This window comes from Lactuca virosa, chromosome 8 (genome assembly GCF_052849685.1).
Source record: "Lactuca virosa cultivar CGN04683 chromosome 8, Lactuca_virosa_CGN04683_v6, whole genome shotgun sequence".
NCBI lineage: Eukaryota > Viridiplantae > Streptophyta > Magnoliopsida > Asterales > Asteraceae > Lactuca > Lactuca virosa.
In genome coordinates, this window is record NC_136433.1 from 54,454,690 (window position 1) to 54,476,449 (window position 21,760).

Consider the following 21,760-nt stretch of genomic DNA (forward strand, 5'->3'; position numbering starts at 1 on the left):
ATTTAATAATCATAATATACACCTATGGCATACAAAGTTCTGAACTGCTTTAACATGGTCACAAGCAAAAAACAGATCTTCATAGTCGACACCATGACTCTGTCTAATGTCCTTAAGCTACAAATTGTGCCTTATAAGTATGCATTTTCTTATCCATGCTAGTTTTTCCTAGAAAACACATTTTTTAAAATGGTTATTTTAATTGCTTTTTAGTTTTTATAATTATTGTTTTATATTTTATAATATTAAAATATGTTTTTGTGTAAATTTTTTGTGTGTGGTTGGAGTTAAAATGAATTTTGGTATTAGTTTTACACAAAAATAGTGTAATTTTTAGTGGTAAGGTTGGAGTCATGGGCGGATCCAATGTAGAGCCCGGGGTACCCAGGGATACCCCTCAAAAAAAATTTGGTAGTGTAATTTTTTTATCAAAATTTCGTTTTATATAGTGTATATATACATTTTCCTTCACTTGTAAACATAAACAACCACATGGTTTGTTGGATAAGGCGCTAGTATATTGAAGCACGAGATCAAATCTCCCTCCTTACATGTTCTCTGTTTACCTTTTATTTTTATTTTCCCAACTATTCTATCCCACATCGCCAAACACATGTAAATCCAGCAAATTTCGTCTATTATATTAACCTGTTATCTTCATGCTTCATTTGATATCTACTTTGATTCTCACATCGATTCAAGTATCAAAGATACTTCAACTTCATGTTTATATAACAAGACTTGAGGTTAGCTAAGAATTCAATTAAGGTTTGGGTTTAAAACCAAAACCGAACCAGGGAAACCCAAGTACCCTGGAAAAAAATTTGGGCCACCTGAAAAAAATTTGGGATACCCCTTTACTTTGACTCTAGCTCCGCCACTGGTTGGAGTTGGTCTTATGCCTCACAAGTATAGTAGCATTACATAAAATCAAATTTATAATAAAAAAACAAAAGTAATATAATAAAATAAAATAGGAATTATCCTTAAAGTACTTTGACGTTGTATGTGTTGATCCTTGAAAGGACAAAAGCCTAGATAAGAACTTTTCGAGGGACTAACACCATCGATTAGCAATATATCTAGGGATAAAACGTGTACTTTAAGTTTTCTTATCAATAACGAATTGAAAGTAATATATATGGAAACATGTCTTTTCCCCTTCAGCACAACACCACCATATAAAATCGGAAACCCCCCTCTACAATAATTCTTCCCATCACAATCACGCAAACTTGGAAACTGAACATGGCTATAAACAACAAGACCACCACCATTCTTCTGATGGTTTACACCGTGATTGCCACCGTCAACGTGGTGGCAGAGCTTCAAAGATTTGATCACCGGCCAACAAAAGCAGATGGGTCTCTCGACATTTTGGTGGTTGGTGATTGGGGAAGGAGAGGACTATACAATCAATCCGACGTCGCTTTTCAGGTATTTTTCCTTTATACGTTACTTATTTAGAAAATTACATGATAAGTTACAAAAAAGAAGAAGTTAAAGATAAGAAAAACACTTGGAAAAACATGATATCTTGTACATAGTTTCCATATTAAAACGTACTCTTCAACGTTTCAACCCCTTCAAATTGCATTATAAAAAAGTTTGATTTTTTTTTTTGAAGATGACAATCAAAACTGCATGTTTATTAACACAACTTTAGAATGACAATTAATGGGTATTTGATAATGATACTTATTTTCCATATTAATATGAAAAGGAAAAAACGTGATTCAAGGATCTATTTTTTTAATCCCTTTAAAAAGTATCATGTTTAATTTAATATTTCATGTATACTTATCTTGATAATAAAAGCTAATATATAAAAGATAAAAGATCAAAAATGATTACCAGCCTCCTTATATTAAGGATATATTATGATTTATCTCTTCTATATTAAGCATTAAGAGATTGCGTTTATATTGTTTGATTTGAATATAGTTTGATAAACATTATATATAATTATATATTCTCTCTTAAGAAGGATAAAAGAACAAATTTATATTCTCGACCAAAATAAAACCTAATAAAGAAAAAAAAAAGTAATTTGGCCCAAAATTTAACCAACATACATGAATATTGAGCATATAATTTTCTTGCTGCAATTAATCAAATTATCAATTTACTTCCATATAATACTAGCTCCTAAATTAGGTATGTTTGTTTAACTGAGATTGCTAGGTATTAATTAGAGTGTTTCATACCATATTTTTTCTATACATAGCAATTTATATAAATATATTATTTTAAAACCCAAATTACTGCATATAAAAAAATTAGTGTGTACGAATCAACTACCTATTAAAATAAAACCTTGTATAAACAAAAACAGTTTTTCTATATATCTTCGGTTATATCAAGGGTGCCTTAATTAACAACATTCAAATGAGACTTTGTATTGTTTACTGTTGGCATATGTTTTAGTATGTTTATTAGAATATGGAATAAATGATGTTACAAAAAAATATCTGATCAAATTTACATCTGAGTTTCTGTATCATTAGATGTCAGATACCATATTGCAAAGTTCGAAGGAATGTTCGTTATTGATAAAAGGCATATTCCTTGTAATAAAAACAATACATCGATCGTCAAAGAATATGCTTTCTTTTATCCTTCAATTTGTCATGACCCCACTACACATGACTAAAACAACGTACATGTTGAAAATTATACCGTTAATGCTATCATTAAGTGCAATTTAATTTCTCTTATACTTTATGTGAAATGATATCCACAAAAAATATGGCATGGTCATTTAGAATTAAATTAAATAACCCAATTCTTTATATGTGTGTGTTGCAATTTATGTGAGAACGGATTTTTTTTGTAAGACCTAAAAGCCACGCATTTTCGAGGACGGAAAAATTCAAGTTTTTTCTTTTTTTAGAAAAAAAAAATACAATTTTTTTTTTTTATTTTTAACATTCATTTTTATGTTAAAAAAAACATCATCATCTTAATTGAATATTCCACTTAAAATATTATAAAAGATTTCTAAAATTATAAATAGTAATATTCTGATAAATATACATAATTGTATTGTCATATATATTGTTTTAATTAGAACATTGTTAAATTTCTGAAACCGTCCACATAGTAATATTTTGATAAAAATATTATAATAATCATATTGTTACGAATAATATTATGATTAGAATATATAATTAGAACAGTAATCTTTTTTATTGTTAAAAGTGAAAAAATTAATGTCCAATACTTATTTTTCAAATGTTTAATATTGACTGTTTTTCAACTAAATAACATATTAACATGTTTTTATGCTTTTATGTCAGAGTTTACTTCAATATTTTTAAAGTTTTTCTAGCATTTTAGTAAAAACGAAGCATTTTAGAAACCAAAATACAGTACCATTTTTCAGATCTATTATTCGGATTTTGGAGATGTTTTTAAAATTTTAGACTCCGATTTTTGTTTACTTTGTTTGTAATGTATTCTCTTTTTCAATATACGATGTCTCATATAAAAGAAGTCAGGGAATATAAAAGCTAACTATAGACAATTTCTTAAATGTGAGTTTTCAAATTAGTATTTATATCGATTTAGTTGAAATAGTGACAGATCCAGCTGTACCACATCAACTTTGTAAGCTTATAACTTAAAACATAATAAATACTTTAAATAGATTCTATTGTCACCTTATCTTTTACCCATTTTTGGAGTTTTGGTCTATCTTTTTTAAAATTTTTAACGAATTTAATCCCGACTTTTATCTGTTCCTTACTTTTCTTTTTTACAGTTTTTTCAAATGTAATTTTTTCTGATATGATGGTAATTTCGGTAAACTCAAAGAAATGGGGTCGTTGATTATTTAATTTTCCATAATCGTATGGTCAGTTTTGTAAATATCCATATATAATTTTAATATTAAAACGTGTATCATGATATTTTCTTCTACAGCATGTATTTTTGTCCATATTATCTTCTGTTTTTTACAATATTATATCATAACTTACACATTTAACAAGCACTTATATTATAACATGTATTTTTGTTACATTTTAGATGGGGAAAATGGGAGAGAAAATGAATGTGGACTTCATCATATCAACCGGTGACAACTTTTACGATGATGGATTAACAGACGATAAAGATCCTTTGTTTGTTGAGTCATTTACTGAAATATATACAGCAAAGAGCTTACAAAAACAATGGTATTCAGGTACGTAATTTCGTTTTCTATGAAACTAAATAGAGAAAATAGTAAAAGGATAAAGTTATTGTATAATATAAATATATAATGGTTTTATTTTTTATTTTGTAGTTTTGGGGAATCATGATTACAGGGGCAATGTCTTTGCACAACTGAGTCCTGCCCTTAAACAAAGGGATAGCAAATGGCTTTGTCTTAGGTCTTTTATTGTCAATTCAGGTATTTTATTTTATTTTTTTATTTTTAAATAAAGTTTGTATTTTTTTTTTGTTATTTTAATAGGTTTATTAGTAATCTTTCAGTTTTACACAAATATCTAAATGTAAGGGCCAATAGAAAAAGGGGGGAAATATAGAGTTTTAAGAAAAAAAAATTGAGATTTAATCCGAGAAGAAAAAAAAAACAAAAATATATGATTTTTTTTATGTAAATACCCCTTTTTTTTATTTAATTTATGAACATGACGTATATAATAATTTTTCAAAATTAAGTAAAATAATGCACGTGTTTAAATTCTTATAGTGATATTTTATTTATATGATTATTATAGTTATGTCAAATATAAATTTATTTTTTATTCAGGGATCGTGGAATTTTTCTTTGTGGATACAACACCATTTCAAGATAAATATTTTACAGAAGAAGATCATGATTATGATTGGAGAGGTATTCTTCCTCGAGAAGAATATCTATCAAATGTGTTAAAGGTACAAAGATTATATCGATCTTTATCATAAATATTCAGAAGTTTAATACATAAACTTTAATTAAATAAACAACAAACTTCATTTCACTTTTGTTAAATATATAGGAGGTCGAAATGGCACTCGAAGAATCAAGTGCCACGTGGAGAATTGTGATTGGTCATCATACAATTTTCAGTGCTGGTCATCATGGAAACACGCAAGAACTCGTGGATCAGCTTTTGCCCATCCTTGAGGTACATATTTTGTTACATGTTCCAAACATATTTTTTATAAAAACAACTACAAATTAACTTAAAGGTATAAACATATATAGAACTTTTACAAGTATGATAGATGTTACAAACCATTGATAATAGTATAGTTTTAATTGATTTATGGTTATGTCGAAATCTTATGAAGGAAAAGGAAGTAGATCTTTACATAAACGGGCATGATCATTGCTTACAACAAATTAGCAGTCCAAACAGGTAATTGTCGTGTTATTTTTTTCCCTTTTTTAAGATTTCGTAAAATACGTAAAACTGATGTTTATTACTATGTGTAGTGAACTTCAATTTCTAACGAGTGGAGGTGGGTCAAAGGCGTGGCGAGGTGATATCAACCAATGGAACCCTAACGAGTTGAAGTTCTATTATGATGGTCAGGGTTTTATGACACTACGAATTACTGAAGATGAAATCGATGTGGCTTTCTATGATGTGTTTGGCGAAATCCTACACGAGTGGAGTACCTCTAAGTACACACACAAGGATTCGTAAAATAGTGAGATTATATATACATGTACACCAATAGTAATCTAGTGTATGATCAATGACCAAGCTAGTAATTGATGCTTTATGTATGCAATTATTTAATGTGTATGTAAGGTGACATGTCTTTGTCTTCTATAATAAGTATAATGGATCTGATGCATTATCTTATGTGGGATACATAATATATAGTCCACCTAACGGGTTGTCTTTGAATATGATATATATAACATAAAAAGTATACCTAATTTTTACAATATTTTATTTTCAAAATTTGTAAGTTGGATAAAACGTTATAATATTTGAAAATGGGATGTAAATATTTGTTTACTAAATGTTTTTGTTGTATTCTTGAATATACGAAATTGAAAGTGATAATCTTTAGAAAAACCATAATAAATATTTAGAAACCTAGGTTTTAATATGTTAAGCAATGCTTATCATATGTTTCATGTATATAAAAGGGTTGCTATTTTAAAATACCTTACATATTACGATTTTTTTCTATATAAACCTACATTTTTTATTTTCAAAAAAGGAAAAATGACTTATAAGGGTAACTATGTTTCAAAATCCTTCCAAAAACACCATTAGAACTTTCTTATCATAAAAGATAAGACTGTAAATAAAAGGATTGGCCCCATGATTACTGATTAAAATTGCTGCAATAAGCCAAGCAGTCGAGTTTCGCTTCTTTCCTGTAAGTCAGTCGATCTTGATGATTTCTTAAGAAAACCTCAGTGGGGCGTGCCCCAACCATAACCCAAGCGGGCCCAATGAGAAGAGACCCGCCCCTTTTCTAGTTGTTCCCCTGATTCTCGATACCCGCTCCTTAGAGTTTGGCTTGATCAAAAAACACCATTCAAGTGAGGTCTTTGTATAAAAAATACCAACAAACTATACATTTTGTTTAAATCTCACCTTAAGGTAACCGGCTCTTTCAAGTGAGCAATGAGTTGATATATTTTTGTTGAGTTGGCATATTTAGGTGGTGAGCGATTTGAATTCGAGATTAGAGTCAGATGAGATTTCTTCATTGTCAACGCTTCCACTAAGAACCAAGATGGTTAGATTTGGGCAATGTTGAAGAACATTTAGGAAACCAAAGAGGTTGTTCAAGTTGCACATTGAGAGTGAAAGATAAGATAAAGATTCAAATCTTTTGAAGGTTTCTAGGATTTGTCTTTTTTTTTTTGGAAACGGCAAATATATTAAAAAAGAGGCACCTCGAATTAGCAAGAAACTAAAACGAGGGCAAACAAGGAACAAAAAACAAACATACTAAAGAGGAGATATGCTCCAGTTCAACCAATTACAATCTTCTAATTTACCCCTATGCTTAATCCAAGAGAATGATAAGGAGATGATGTTATCGGCCACCATCGAGGGGGATGAGAGTAAGTTGTTAAACACTTTGTTGTTACGAGTTTTCCAAATGTTCCATATTAGACAATAGACAATTGTTATGAACCTGAGTTTCTTTTTGGGACAGTTTCCCCATCTAGCTACAAAGTCAAGGAGATCCACAACTGTGGACATCCTTGGAGCAACTATGTTGCACCATTTGAAGATCCAAAACCGACAGAGAGTGGCGAAATTGCATTCAACCAGCAGGTGATCGATGGTTTCCGTGGAAGTGTTGCAAAGGGGACAAAGATGAGAGGGTAGATGAATACCTCTGTGAAGGAGTTTGTCCGCCACAGGTATACCGCCAAGTTTTGCACGCCATATAAAACTTGAGACTTTAAGGGGAACCGTTTTGATCCATTTGATCGATGGGCCAATGTAGGGATGGAATTTGGAGTCCAAGAAGTGTCTCATTAGATTTACTGAGAACTGCCCGTCATGCGAGATGAAGAAACGGAGTTTGTCGGGAAGATTGCTAAGATGAACATCAGCAATTAGCGAGTTAAGGGCTGTAAGTTCAGAAACAGCATCGTGACTGATGGGGGTGGAAGACCAGGACCATGAGTTACCTCCATGTGGGCATCTTTCTGCTAGCGAGCAAGATTTATTTGATTCGAGGGCAAAGAGATTAGGAAATTTGTCTTGAAGTCTAGTAGAACCCAGCCAAATATCTTTCCAGAACATTGTGGAGATCCCGTCCCCAACAGAGATAGAGAATATATCATGGAATTTGATTTCTGCGTTGATGCGAGATGCAAGAGCTTTGGAGATGTTATTCCAAACACCTGGTAAGGTTTTTTTGGATATGGAGTCTTTCGGCTTATTTTTTAGGTTATGAATGCTTTTGATGGTGTCACACCAAAGGCCAGTCTCCCCTGATTTTAACCTCCATATCCATTTAGTGATCAATGCGATGTTCTGGGTTTTTAAGAACCCAACCCCAAGACCTCCATTATTTTTGGATGCGAGGATTTTTTCCCAAGCAACCCAGTGGATCTTTCGTCTGTCATCGTTTCCACTCCATAGAAATTTCCTGAGTAATTTCTCAAGAACTTTTATGATGCAAGTGGGAGCTTTGAAAAGAGAGAAGTAATAGGTAGGAAGACTTTCAAGAACGGATTTGATCAGGATTAACCGACCTCCCATTGAAAGTGTATTGGCCTTCCACTTTGACAATTTTGGTTGAAACTTTTCGATAATAGGTAGCCAATTTTTTTTTAGTCCCATGTTGGCACCTACCGGAACTCCCAGATAAGTGAATGGAAGTACACCATCCAGACATCCAAGTGTGTGAGCGCATCGTTTTACTTCTAGACTAGAAGTGCATACGCCGAAAACACGCGATTTGTTGAAGTTGACTTTTAGTCCTGAGGATACTTGAAAACAAGTAAGAATTCTGGCAAGGTTCTTGAGGTTCATACTGTTCCATTCACCAACAAAAATTGCATCATCCGCATAGAATAGATGTGATATGGTGGGACCGTCTTTGGGAAGTTTGATCCCATGATATAGTGATTTGTCGCATGCACTTTTTAAGGCGACATTAAGGCCTTCCATTGCTATTATAAACAGGAAGGGGGACAATGGATCGCCTTGACGGACACCTTTAGAGATGGGAAATTCGAGTGTGGGAGATCCATTGACCAATACTGAGGCGCGCGATGAGGCAAGACATCTGTGTATCCAAGACCTCCATTTTGGACTGAAACCCATTTGCTCCATTACAGAGTCTAAGTAGGACCAATTCACCGAGTCAAAGGCCTTTTCAAAATCAACCTTGAAGAGAAACATTTTCTTTTTAACCTTTTTAGCCCAGGCGCATATTTCGTTGACGATTAATGGTCCCTCCAGGATATTCCTTCCTTTAACATAAGTAGATTGCACAGGATCAACAACACACCCGATAACACTTTTGAGACGATTAGCCAAGGCTTTTGCAACAATCTTGTACATACACCTAATTAAGCTAATTGGTCGATAATCATGAAGGGTTAGAGGATCTTTCACTTTCAGGACAAGAGTAATAAATGAGGAGTTACATCCTTGTGAGAGAGTGCCAAAGGTTTCAAAATATTTGACGAAAGCCATTATGTCATGTTCCATGCTTCCCCAGTGAGCTTTCAGAAATTTGAAGGTGAACCCGTCGGGTCCGGGTGCCTTATCACTACCACAGTCGCCAATGGCAATTTTTATTTCCCGAGAATCGAATGGAGCATCCAGAAAAGAGCACTGCTCATGAGAGATATGTTTGAAGTGAGCGTTGATAACCTTAGGTCTGATGGGCCATTTTTCAGAGAACTTGGAGCTGAAGAAGTTCATGATCTCAGACTTGATTAAAGCAGGATCGGAGGACCAAGACCCATTGACAATAAGACCATGTATCTGATTCCTGCGAGACCTGTTATTTATAAACTCGTGGAAGAGCTTGGTGTTCTCATCTCCATCCTTAAGCCATCTAATCTTTGATTTCTGCTTTAGATCAAGCTTTTGGATATGATTGAGATGTAGAATATCTTTTTTCCCATTCCTTAGTTCAAGAAGTTCAGAGTTTGATAAACTTCTAACCTCAGCAATCGTATCCAATTCATCAACTCTATTCTTGATTGAGATTAGATTAGTAGATTCTTTGTTGTTTGTCTCTATACGCCATTTTTTTAGGGCGTTTTTCAGATGTTTTAGTCTAGCAGCCAGGAACAAATCTGGAGGACCGTAGCCCGAGAATGAATGCCATGCAGATGTGAAAACTGATTTGAAGTCTTCCCTTAATAGCCATGAGTTGAAAAAGCGAAACGGAGGAGGGCCGAAGTCATTGGCTGAGGTTTTAAGAATTATAGGAGAGTGATCAGAGAATTCTCTAGGAAGGGCGATGACTGATGCGAGGGGGAAAGAGGAGATGAACTTGGGGCAAATTAAAAAACGATCAATTTTACTTAATTTCAAACCGTCATCACACATGTATGTGAACCTTCTACCACCCATTTTTGGTTCTTTGAGATCTGCATCCGCAATGAACTGGTTGAAGTCTTTAGCAGTAACTTTACAGAAGCGAGAATTCATTCTCTCCTCACGTCGACGAACTGCGTTGAAGTAACCACATATAATCCAGGTACCACTGATGGAGTTTTTTAGATCTTTAATTTCACGCCATAGATTTCTTTTATCAGGAACAGATTGTGGGGCACAAGTGTTGACCACAATAAGGGAACCAGGGAGATTTTTGCACGAACCAATCCAAGTTAAGAAGTATCTTGTTTTGATGGAGTGAGAAAAAGTGTATAGATTGGTATCCCAAGTACAAACTATACCACCTGATCTACCTGTTGGGTTGACGTAGTCATAAGAGAAAGTGTCGTTACCCCCAACAGCCTTTGAGAACGATTAGAGAGGAATCAGAGACTCTAGTTTCTTGCAGACTGACAAAACCAATTTTCTGTGTACGTATGAGACGATGCACCCAGTCTACTTTTGGGGATTCCCCAATACCACGAACATTTAGGGATAAAAAATTCATTGGGACATTGGGCACTCTCCATTGTCACCAGCAAGAGCTTATGCAAGAATGTGATTTTCGGCATCAATTTGAAAACCAACGTCCAAACCGATTTTGGAGACATCTCGAAGCTTTAATGAAGATGAGGAAGAAGCAGAGTCAGAGAGACCAGTGGATATGCTGGGGGAGGAATTAACGGCTTTGTTGAGGTCAATCGAAGGAGTAGGATCAAAGAGGCGAGAATGATCATCCACGGGGGAAGTTGCTTTATCGCCTATGGGAGAGGGAATTTTATATGGAGAGAATCTTGGTGAAGATCGAAGTGTTTTCCTACGTTTCCCTCTTGAGTAATCAAGACATTCAGAACCAGATTGATGGTGGGAGCGTGTTTTACCCATGGATGGTTTAACTGGAGCCGGAGTACCGGCTGCTTGAAAGAGAAATGGCCCGGTGGGAAAACAATTATTGTTGGGCTGAATAATTGGCTGAGTGGGCTCAGGTATCGATTGGATATGGTCCAGATTGTGGTTATGTGGTATTGGGATATCAACAGGCGTGGAGGAGCATGTGTCAGCCTCGATAACGTGAGCCATAAAGGTGGATTTTAATTCGTTGACCGCTGAGTTTTGGTTTCCAATTACTGGCAGGACGCTTCGATTTTTCCATGTTCAATCGTCGCCACATCGGGAACAGCTGCTAGAGACTCTTCGACTATTCCGATTACGCCGGCGGGTGGCGGATCTCCGGTGATTGGGGTATGTTTCTGAACAGGGCAAATTTCGCCTTCTTCAAGAGCTTGCATGTTTTCAGCGCCTAGCTCCCAAGTACCAGATATGCCTTCGTCGTTATCAGTGTTGACATCAACGTCTTCAGAATCTACGACGTCCTCATCATCGGTGTTGACTTCATCATCATCTTCAGACAGTTCATCTTCCGAGTCATGAGAAGACTCCAGTTTAAAGGGGTGTCATCGCTCCTCAGTCTCGACAACACCAACCATGTAGTTCTTACCTCCAGATGAAATTACAACTTCCTTATTTATTAGCTTCCTTGAGGCAGAGAGAATACAGACCCTGCTATGGGAGAGATCAGAGTTGTTCCAATTGAATTCTTTAACTTCAATGGTTTTGCCAAAGTGATCAGCAATTGCCTCAATGTTTTCATCACTTCGAAGGTGGAGTGGAAGTCCCATGATTTTTAGCCATGTCAGCCTCTCGAATCTGGTTCCATTTGAATCACTTCTTCTTAGAGATTTAAACCAACGGCTCCAATGTACAGAGTTTGCGAGGAAGACTTCAGCGGGGGCCTCCCGATCGAAGTTTAGAATGACGCCCAATCCACCAGTGTAAAAGACCTTGGCTTCGTTTATGTCACCAGCTGCGACAGCAGTTGGTAGGCTTCGAAGGAGGTTAAGATTATTAGCTTCACCAATGAGGGTACCTTTGTGATTTATCCATCTCTCTAAACGTTGGTCCGACATCAGGTGAATAGTTTTGATCGACGGGAGGGAAGGCTTGGGTGTTGTGTGTGGAGGTGGTTGATTTTTAGGGTTCAAACCAGTCACAGTCTCAGCGAACGATCTGTAATCGCGGAGGCTGGATCTGTTTATGGCGGGGAGTATATTAGTAGCATGTCTGATGGTCTTCGGTCTGCCGGGAGGGCCTTCATTGTTTTTCTTCGGATGTCTGGCAAGGTTTACATTGAGGATGATGTTACCACACTTAATTTTAGGAAGGGATTGCTCAAAAGACTTTGGATTCCTGATGTCTGCAAACCTAACAAAAGTGAAGAGAGCACCGCTTTTATCTGTTCTGCCGGCCATGTAAACGTCCACCACCTTACCGTGTTCTTTGAATATGTTCCATAGTTGTTTCTTGGTGCAGTCAACGGGAAAGTTTGAAACATAAAAAGATGTTGAGTCGTCAACCTTGAGGGTTGTGGGGGGTTTCCTGCGTTGAACCTCCGTCCAAGCTCCATTCCGTTTATCTCCCATTTTTTAGGGTTTCTAGGATTTGTCCAGTGATATTGTTCCCACCAAGATCGATCATTTTTAATTTTGGGCAGGCAGGAAGATTATCAGGAATGGCACCTAGAAATTTGTTATCAACTAAATCAAGGAACATAAGGTTTATCATTGATGAGCAGTTTAGATCGATTGAACCAATGAGCGAATTGTTTCTTAAGATTAGCGAAGAAGTGCTTCCGGAATTTAATAATGAAGAGGGTATTGTACCAAAAAGATTGTTTGAATGAGTAGCTAAATAGCTTAAATTTGGAAAGGTATTAAAGAAATCACGTAGATTTCATGAAATTAGATTCAAGGAAACATCAAAGTAAAAAAACCAATCTTTTTTCCAAAAAAGACTCGTATATTTGACAAACTTTTTTGTTTAACTCATAAAGTCTTCATAATAATAATAATAATAATAATAATAATAATAATACTGTTTAAAATAATAATAATAATAATAATAATAATAATAATAATAATAATAGAAATAATATCATTTAAAGTATTTAAGTATTATACATAATAGTATATCTTAGTATTCAACATCATACACACGAAAATCTTTCTGGCTTAGTGATAAAGTGGTTGCTTTCTTAGCAAGTGGTCATGGGTTTAATACATGCCGACTCATCGTTCTCCCTCTAAACGTTGTTATTTTTTTTAATCAGAGGAACATGCTGACGTGGCTTACCATGTCAGCAAAAAAAATTCAGCCCTTGTCACCTCAAACACAGACTATCATCAGATCAAAGTTTCAAATTAACATAAACTTTACAAAACTTCAGGCATTAATACATATAAAATCAGACTTAGACAAAAATCAATAAACGTAAAAGGCTTTTATAACAATATTCAGTCTTAGACAAATATGAATAAACTTAAAGATATTTATGACAATATCCCATCCCATAAAAATAATAATATAAACTTGCGAACTTGTGGAAAATTTTGAGTCTTATTGCATAGTTTTCAATGAGAAAATAGTCCAATGGCATAATGATTAATGAATAGAACATTGGAGTTTGTTTAAGTTTCTATATGTTGAACAAGTATAACTTTAGTTTAGATTGATGGGACCATAGCATATGAGAAATGGCCCAAAGATAGGGTTTTTCTACAATCCAGGTAGCTCGAGTAGCCCATGAGAAAAAAACATGTGTGACCAAAGTGAAGGAGTCGTATCTAATAGACCCGCATAGAGTAGACATCAACCAAAAGATTGGTCCTGAAAAAATACCGAAACCAAACCTGTCTAAAACAAGACCGGCTTAAGACTGCTTGGGATCAATATGAAAAAAAAAAAAAAAAACCGGTCCTAATAAAAGTCTGAACCGTTCTGCAAATGGTCTAAAAGGACCGGAAGTTGAAGTTTATATAAATATCATTTTTGTGTTAATTACATACAGTATTTTTCAATCACTTTAGTTTAGATAGTTGAAGTTGATTGAAATTTGACTTTGGGATTTAATAAGTTTTTATTTTTATTTTTACTTTTTGAAACGGCTGGGATTTAATAAGTTAGAAGCATATTTTAGACATAAAATCTTCCAAGAAGTGTTGGGAGCATTGCTAGGTTCGATTTTCACACACATAGTATAATACATACATCTCTTACTTTGATTATTAAATTGCAATAATTAAACCTAAAGCATCTCCATCTCTGTCTCACTTAAATCTTTGAATTAGGATTCCAAGTTTGAGGGTTTTGAGAAGTTGGGTTGATGTTATGACGTGATGATATAGATGAATTGACCTTGGATTGTAAACTTATATTCATGGACAAATGACTGTAAATTTGTCTCCTTTTGATATGCTTGCATGTATGATTTGATGACGAAAAGAAATTTGAAAGATAAATCCTATATATAAAGAGAAAGAAGACATCTTCCCTAAGTCTACAATCAACGTGAGTGACTTATCACATGGGATATGAAGTAAAGATTAAACAGACATTCATCATGAGCAATAAAACAAGACACAAATCTTGAAACAAAAGCATAACAATTAACAACTAAAACAACTCCGTGTAAATTGAGCTAAATCAAGAGTTGGTGTTCGTGTTTGTGTACTTTTCAGCCTAACGAGGAATTCCTCTCTCTCTCTCTCTCTCTATTTCTCTCTCTTTCTTTCTCTCTCTAAACTTTGGTTACATCATAAATCATTATGTTTCTGTCTTTCCATCATTTTCATCCACTTTCTCTTTTGGTGACGTGGAGTTGTTCTCATCATCATGTTTTCCCGGAGGAAGGAACACTCCGGTGCCCGGCACCGGTAACCGTGGTGGAGCCACCTGTCTCAGAGGAGGTGCCGCTGCCGCTGCCGCCCATCCTGCAGTGGTGGCAGATGGAGGCGGCAGAACCATGGGTGGTGGTGGTGGTGCCGGAAAAGCCATCGCCGGAGCAACAAAAATGGGGTGGATGCCATTTGGACGGACAGGGACAGGGAGAGGGAGTGGCGGGGTTGTTGCCACCTGGACATGGTGCTTTGGGGGGTGAGGGTGAGGGGGAGGGGCCCACTGCTTTGGTGTTGACTTGGTCAAAGTTACAAGTATTCTTTGTTTTCGGATGGAGGGTATTGCATGCTTAGCATAATCTGCAGATTTTCCTTCCATTACAAGCATTGATCTGCAAAAACGTTGCAACATATGTAAAAAAATGACCATTTTGCCCTCAACCCTCAATATGTTTACTAGCTAGCACAGGGACGAAATCGTAATTTACCCAGGAGCAAGAGAGAGCTTTACAGAACCTCTGTAATCACCATGATGATCTGTTCCAATTACTCTTCCAAAAATCATCTCACATTCTGTCAGCAGCAAAACACATACAGGCCTTCCATACCATTGTGGCCACATATGAGGCTGCGAATGATCACCCTATATAAAAAGTAAAAATATCAAAATTTACCAAAATGGTCCCTATGCTTTCTCATTTTAACCATATTCCCTCCAAATTTGTAACATTTTCCCATTCTACTCCTCATTTCAAGCTTCCAGTGACCAAAATCGATAAAATAAGGACCAAAACTGAAAAAGGTTTCAACTTTGGACTAAATAAGGTATAAATAATATCCCAAATTACAAATATGGTCCCTATGCTTTCTCATTTTAATCATATTCACTCCAAATTTTAAAACTTTTCCCATTTTGGTCCTTATTTCAAGCTTCTCATGACATAAGGACCAAAACTGAAAAAGGCTTTAACTTTGGACTAAACTTGGTAAAATCAGAAACCACTAGGACTATTTTTGTAATATTTTAAACAAACTTGATCCAATTGTTACTATTTATGAACCTCATTGTAGATATCAATAATGCAGGAGTCTGGTTTCACTGTGAGAATTTGCATGGCCATTAATCGTTCGATGAAATCTTGAAATAAACTTGGAATCGGTTCGATTTTTCGATCTGAAAAAAGATTTAATTTTGTTTTTAGTCGAATAAAAAAATACATTTTTTATGTGAAAACTATAAACATGAACTTGCCTTTTGAGGTTCCTGTGATGCTTTCTTCATCAACAATGGGAAAACCGAATTGAATTGTCTCTCTTCCATGACCTTTCATTGGTCTTTTTGAGATAATAAATGTATTTCCTGTTTATAAAAATCTCCAACAATTATTTAAATCAAAGTGTATAAAAAGGGCAAATTTGTCATTTTCAAATATTATGAGATCATCTTGCCTTGAAATTGTCCCCTTCTTCCTGCAGCTCTTAGATCATTTACTAAACTAACCATTTTTTTAACTCCAGAATCATCGAATAAATCTTCATATAATTTCATTCCTTCAACCACATTAACCTACACATAAACACCCATTGAATAAAAAACTTAAAAAGTAATTCCCTTTTTTTATATAACAAATAAAAGAAAACAGAATATTACCGTTTTGCCATCGAGTATCTCAGAGCCAATAATAGTTTTGGCAATAATATTTGGTTTCTCCCAATGTTCATTAGTACATCCTTCACAAGATAAATACTAAATCAGAAAAAATAAAAAATAAAAAACATTTGTTACCAGTTTAAAACATAATTATTATGGTATGTAATCATTTATCATAAGTACCTTTTGAGTTTGGATTCTCGTTGACTTCCTTTGACTCACATTCTAAACTCTCAGATAAAGTTGATAGTGATTCCAGGCTCTTACTATTGTTGTCTACTTGAGGCTTTGTGCTTAAACCTGCCTCAAGAAAATGGAATTGTAATTAATTATCTAGATTTCTCATTGAATATTTTTCAATACAAAGAATAGAAGCTATATTTCAAAACAAGATGTGATAACTAAATAATCTCATCAACATAAAGTTTATCAATATCGCTATTATGAAAAATCTGTTTTTTTTTAAAGAAGTAACTCATGTTGCTTAATTTCTTGGTTATGTCATAAATATGCATATGGGAACCACTATATTCAAAACAGTAACTACTTTTGTGGAATCATTATAGTTCAAGATGTTTTTAGAAATACAGAGATCGTATATGTAGCTGAAAAAGGGCGCTATATAACATAAATATTTAATAAACTTATTCAAAAAGCTTCCAAGAACATGAAGCTATACTCAAATATGTGTGTCTCGCTCAAATTCTATTGCTTTGGTCCACAAACCAATATTCTATGAATAACAAGACTAGATATATCATAAATCATAAATGAATATTAAAAGAAGAAATGGGGTAGAAGAAGAGACACTTTTTGGATATAGAAACATCAATAAAAAATTTGGTAGGAACTATAAATCTGTAATCCAACTCATCTCTTACCCTCGCTATACTTTGCAACTGCAGCATCTTTGTGATCTGATTTAGGAACTTCAATCCCCATCAAATTCCCGGATCCATTTGCAACATTTCCAGGAGTATTGAATTCTACGGTAGAATTCTGAGTATCTTTAACAGCAATTTCAACCCTGTTTTGCCTAGATCCAATACTACCAGATCTCTTATAATCCTTTCCCTGTCCCACAACCTTCACTGGATCATAAAACCCACCACCACGATGTTGTTGTTGCTGTTGCCGCTTCCATGTCACCTGTTGCAATGCGTTAAACACCTCAGCCACCGAAAAGTATTGCTGCATATGAAGAACAGGGTTCCAATTACACCTCCGCTGCTGTATAGATCCTATAACCCCATCGTACTCCCCTGGTTCGCCAACACTCTTCAGATGGTGACACAAGGAATCAATAATCGCATTGGCAGCAGCAAATTCCCCTCTCATCCACGAAATGAAACTATCTCTTTCGTCTGGATACCACCCAACCCCGCCGGCAGCGGCAGGCCCAACCGCACCGCCGGTTGGAAACTGCATTTTATCTGGAATTATCACGTTCCCCGATGGCATTGCCATATACATTAATAATAGTGTATTATTTCCTTGATATATATAGTGTAACCAAAAACTACCTACCTATCCTTATCTATATGATGATTGCTATAATAAAAAGACAAATTTGCTAGCTCATTCCAGATCTAACAGAATTAAGGAGTGATACAGCTAAATAAGCTAGGGAATCTTCGAGTAGTGATGCACTACGACAGTAATGGTAGAATTGGTGATCAGATCGGCTAAACTATGGATGAAATCCTGGGAAGTTGGAGGAAACAGTACGTAATCATGCAATGTGAAGAGAAATTTCAAGAAAGATATGATGATCTTTTCATAGGGCCTGCTGAAATTATAGGTCCTCTTTCTTTGCTCAGATCTAAATAAGCGTGAATTGTGTTAAATGGTGTGTGAAATTGAGGGTTATGTGAAGAAAAAGAAGATCTAATTAGGGTTCGTGAAGAACGTGTTTAGGGCGAAGAAGAAAATGTATATGGCTTATGGAACACGCGCATTTGTGACCCTGATATCTCTCTCATATACACACAGTTGAAGGAAGATTGTATGTGTGGGGGATTGGTGGGCTATAGGAGAATATTCCGATAACGTAAAACTGTGGGCCAACATCTTATTACATGTTAGCACACCCAAATTATCCACCTCATCATCCTAGTCATAATTTGATGTTATAACACCAAATGTGGAAATAGAGAACACCAAATAACATGAGATAACACATACTATTTTCTATTTTATTTTTTATTTTTTTGGATGTTTTTAATTTTTATTATTCTAATTTGGTGTTATTACCGTTTTTCAACGGAAAAGAAAATACAACGGTCGAAAAAATGGCGTTAACATTTGTTACCATGGTAACGCGTCATGGCGTAACGCCCCATAAAGGGAGGCTGGGGCTGTGTTTCCGTGTTATGGCGCCGTTATGGACACGGCCACGTCAGATAACGCCCTTATGGCGTTGCCCACACCCGTCGCTCTAAAGGGGGTGACTAGTAACAATGGAATTTCATTCTATTTTTTTAACCGTAAATACCTATATAATTAATTAATTATACTTCTTAATCTATACTTTTTTTTTGTCGAGCACAAGACTCTAAGGCTTTGCGGTATGAGTTTTGGTGGCTACACATGGGGCCTACGTGGCAAGGTCACCTACGCGTGAACACCGCCCCAGGTGCGCGTAGGTGCCTTGTGGCGTAGTGTGTACCACGGACGAAGACGACGAATGAAAGAGAGAGAGAGAGAGAGAGAGAGAGAGAGAGAGAGAGAGAGAGAGTGTGTGTGTGTGTGTGTGTAAACGGCTCTTTTTTGAGCGTTTGGAGTTTACAAAAAAATAAATAAATAAATAAAAATAAAATTTAAATTTAAATAACATCTTTTATCTATATATATACACTACACTTTCACTCTTCATTTTACACTTCTAAATCAAAAAAATACTCCTACTTTTTTTCACTTTTCTTCAAAAAAATGGATCCCAACCAAAATACTTCACCCACTCCAAACACCCCAAACACTCCAAGTGATTATCAAGCATATATGCAATTGTTGAATCCAACAACAACGACCACAACAACAATTCACTCAACCTCAATTCATTCCTCAATTCCAAGGTTTTCAACAACAAGTTTCTCCACAACTCCAAACACAATCATCTCAAGTCTCATTAACTCAATCCCAAACTGTGAACCTCAACAACGACGATGAAATGGTCCAAGAAACACCACAACCATCTCGAAGAAGGCAACCAAAAGGAAAAGGGAAAAAGAAAGCAACGGCTTGGAACGAAGAAGAAGAAGAAGCTTTAGCTAAAGCTTGGATTTTCATATTATGTGACTCGAGAAGAGGCAACGCGTAATCTGGAGAAAGTTTTTGGAATCGTGTTTTGGACCACTTTCACGCGCTACTTGGAAGGAAAACGGATCGGTCGTACGACGCGGTCAACGGAAAATGGCGTGATCTTCGCACGATTTGCACAAAGTTTAATGGCATATTTGAAAATCTAAAAATATGTATAAAAGTGGTTCCAACGATTTCAACATTTTATCAATCGCGTGCTACCAATTCAAAGTGACCAACAACGGTAAACCATTTGGTCACCAAAAAGCGTGGGAAGTGTGCCGTCAAGGTCCAAAATGGGTCCTTAATCCAGAGACATCGCATTCGGACTCGACCACTGGCTCCAAAAAAAGACCAAGAACTTCTGATTCGGACGCGGGTTTTGGGCTAGACCTCAATGATGACGTCGATGTTGCCGAGGGAGAGGGTCCACCTGAAGTCCACTCCGTCGACCACCGGGAAGGGACAAAGCAAAACAGGTGGCGTCTTCAAGCGGGAAAGCAACCACAGCTAGTGACGACGGGCTTGTGGAATCCATAGATAAAACTTTAAGTTTTCTAGAAAGAAAATACGAATCCACGGAGGAATCTCGTCGCCAAAAAATCGTTCTTACCGATCTTCAAATCATAAACTTGAAGCCCCTACCGGATCTCGACCCCAAAAATCTCGCGACATTTCTCAAAATCCAACAACGTGTCCGTGCTAAGTATGAGGATTAGGTTCTAATATTTATGTTTTAGTTGTTATGTTGAGTGTTCATTTTTGGTGCATCTTGAATGAGCTAAGGAACTAGGAGTTGCTTGGCTTGAAGAAGAGGTCTTGGATCCATAATCACTATCTTATTTGCCAATTTTTTGAGGTATCAAGTTCTCACCTTAGTTGCTTAGATATCTTATTGGGCTAAATTGTATGCTCTTAGCCATGGTTGGGTGGATGATGGGGGATTAGGACGTCTCAAATGTTTATTCTTTCAGATCTAAGATCTACATGAACTCTTTTGGCATAAATGTGTCAACTTTATGGTCTTAAGGGCTTCATGCATTCATTAAGTCCTTCTTTTGGCCTCTTTTGAGCATTGGAGCCTCTCCTAGTCATGCATGAGCGTAAAGTTGGAAACTTTACGTGGCCATTCGGCTTTAAGGGACCATATCTGCATTTTAGGGATATGTCTTTGATGATTAAGTGCTTAATGATTAAGCCCTCACCATTTTAAGCCTAATGTTTGGGTTTTGACCCATTTTGGTGGTTCATAGGGGTAAAGTTGGAAACTTTACCCTTCTAGATGCCATTTTAGTTGAGATCTGAGTTTTGAAGCTCTTAGATTCGATAAGGTCAGCTTAATGTATTAAGATGTTGGGTTTCTGGCGAACTCGGTGTGTTTATTGATAAACACGGCAAGTTGGCTCGGTTTTTCCCGACTTTGCAGTTAATGGAGAAACACGACGAGTTGAAGGACAACTCGGCGTGTTGGGTCAACTCGGGTCGTTGACCTTGACTTCTAAATTTGTCTTTGACCAAGTTTGACCTATAAGGAGTTTTGGGGGCATTTTGAGTTGTACTTAAGGAATTGTATCTATTTAGTGGTTGAGTAGAGCTGATATTCGGAGTCAGGACCTATTCAACTATCGTTCAGCATTCGAGGTGAGTTTTCCTCACCGGGTTTAGTGGGTCTAAGGCACGAAGGCCGACCCCTGTTGATTATGTTGATCTACTTCTTGTCTGTGTGATACTTGTATGTGTATACTTATTGGGTGGGGCCCATGTTGTGAGTGTGGGTGGGGACCGTATCTCTTTGGGCGGGGCCCGTTATGCGAGTGTGGGCGGGGCCCATATCTCTTGGACTGTTATGCGAGTGTGGGTGGGGCCCGTATCTCTTTGGGCGGGGCCCGTTATATGATATGTTAAGTATGCGGTATCTTGGGGAACTCACTAAGCTTTGTGCTTACAGATTTTAGTTTGTGTTTCAGGTACTCCCGGTTCTAAGGGGAATGGCTCGAGTTGACTGCATCGCACATACCATGGAGTTTCCGCATTTG

The 21,760-nt window shown here is 36.0% G+C and overlaps 2 protein-coding genes across 2 annotated transcripts; one reads left to right on the plus strand and one right to left on the minus strand.

Annotated features, from left to right (window-relative positions):
* The first annotated feature begins 1,147 nt into the window (after window positions 1–1,147).
* PAP8 (purple acid phosphatase 8) lies at window positions 1,148–5,804 on the plus strand. Its single transcript, XM_079068565.1, has 7 exons — window positions 1,148–1,437; window positions 4,030–4,186; window positions 4,289–4,396; window positions 4,760–4,884; window positions 4,989–5,117; window positions 5,284–5,351; window positions 5,429–5,804. The coding sequence occupies exons 1-7, from the start codon at window positions 1,249–1,251 to the stop codon at window positions 5,640–5,642; spliced, it is 990 nt and encodes a 329-aa protein (XP_078924691.1). The 5' UTR covers window positions 1,148–1,248; the 3' UTR covers window positions 5,643–5,804.
* An 8,721-nt stretch (window positions 5,805–14,525) lies between these two features.
* LOC145132158 (hydroxyproline-rich glycoprotein family protein) lies at window positions 14,526–18,435 on the minus strand. The gene is made up of 8 exons (XM_079066852.1): window positions 17,306–18,435; window positions 16,608–16,724; window positions 16,425–16,504; window positions 16,223–16,340; window positions 16,026–16,133; window positions 15,835–15,947; window positions 15,262–15,416; window positions 14,526–15,165 (listed from the first exon to the last, which is right to left on the minus strand). Exons 1-8 carry the CDS (start codon window positions 17,895–17,897, stop codon window positions 14,703–14,705), a joined length of 1,746 nt encoding a protein of 581 aa, XP_078922978.1. The 5' UTR covers window positions 17,898–18,435; the 3' UTR covers window positions 14,526–14,702.
* Window positions 18,436–21,760: the final 3,325 nt, after the last annotated feature.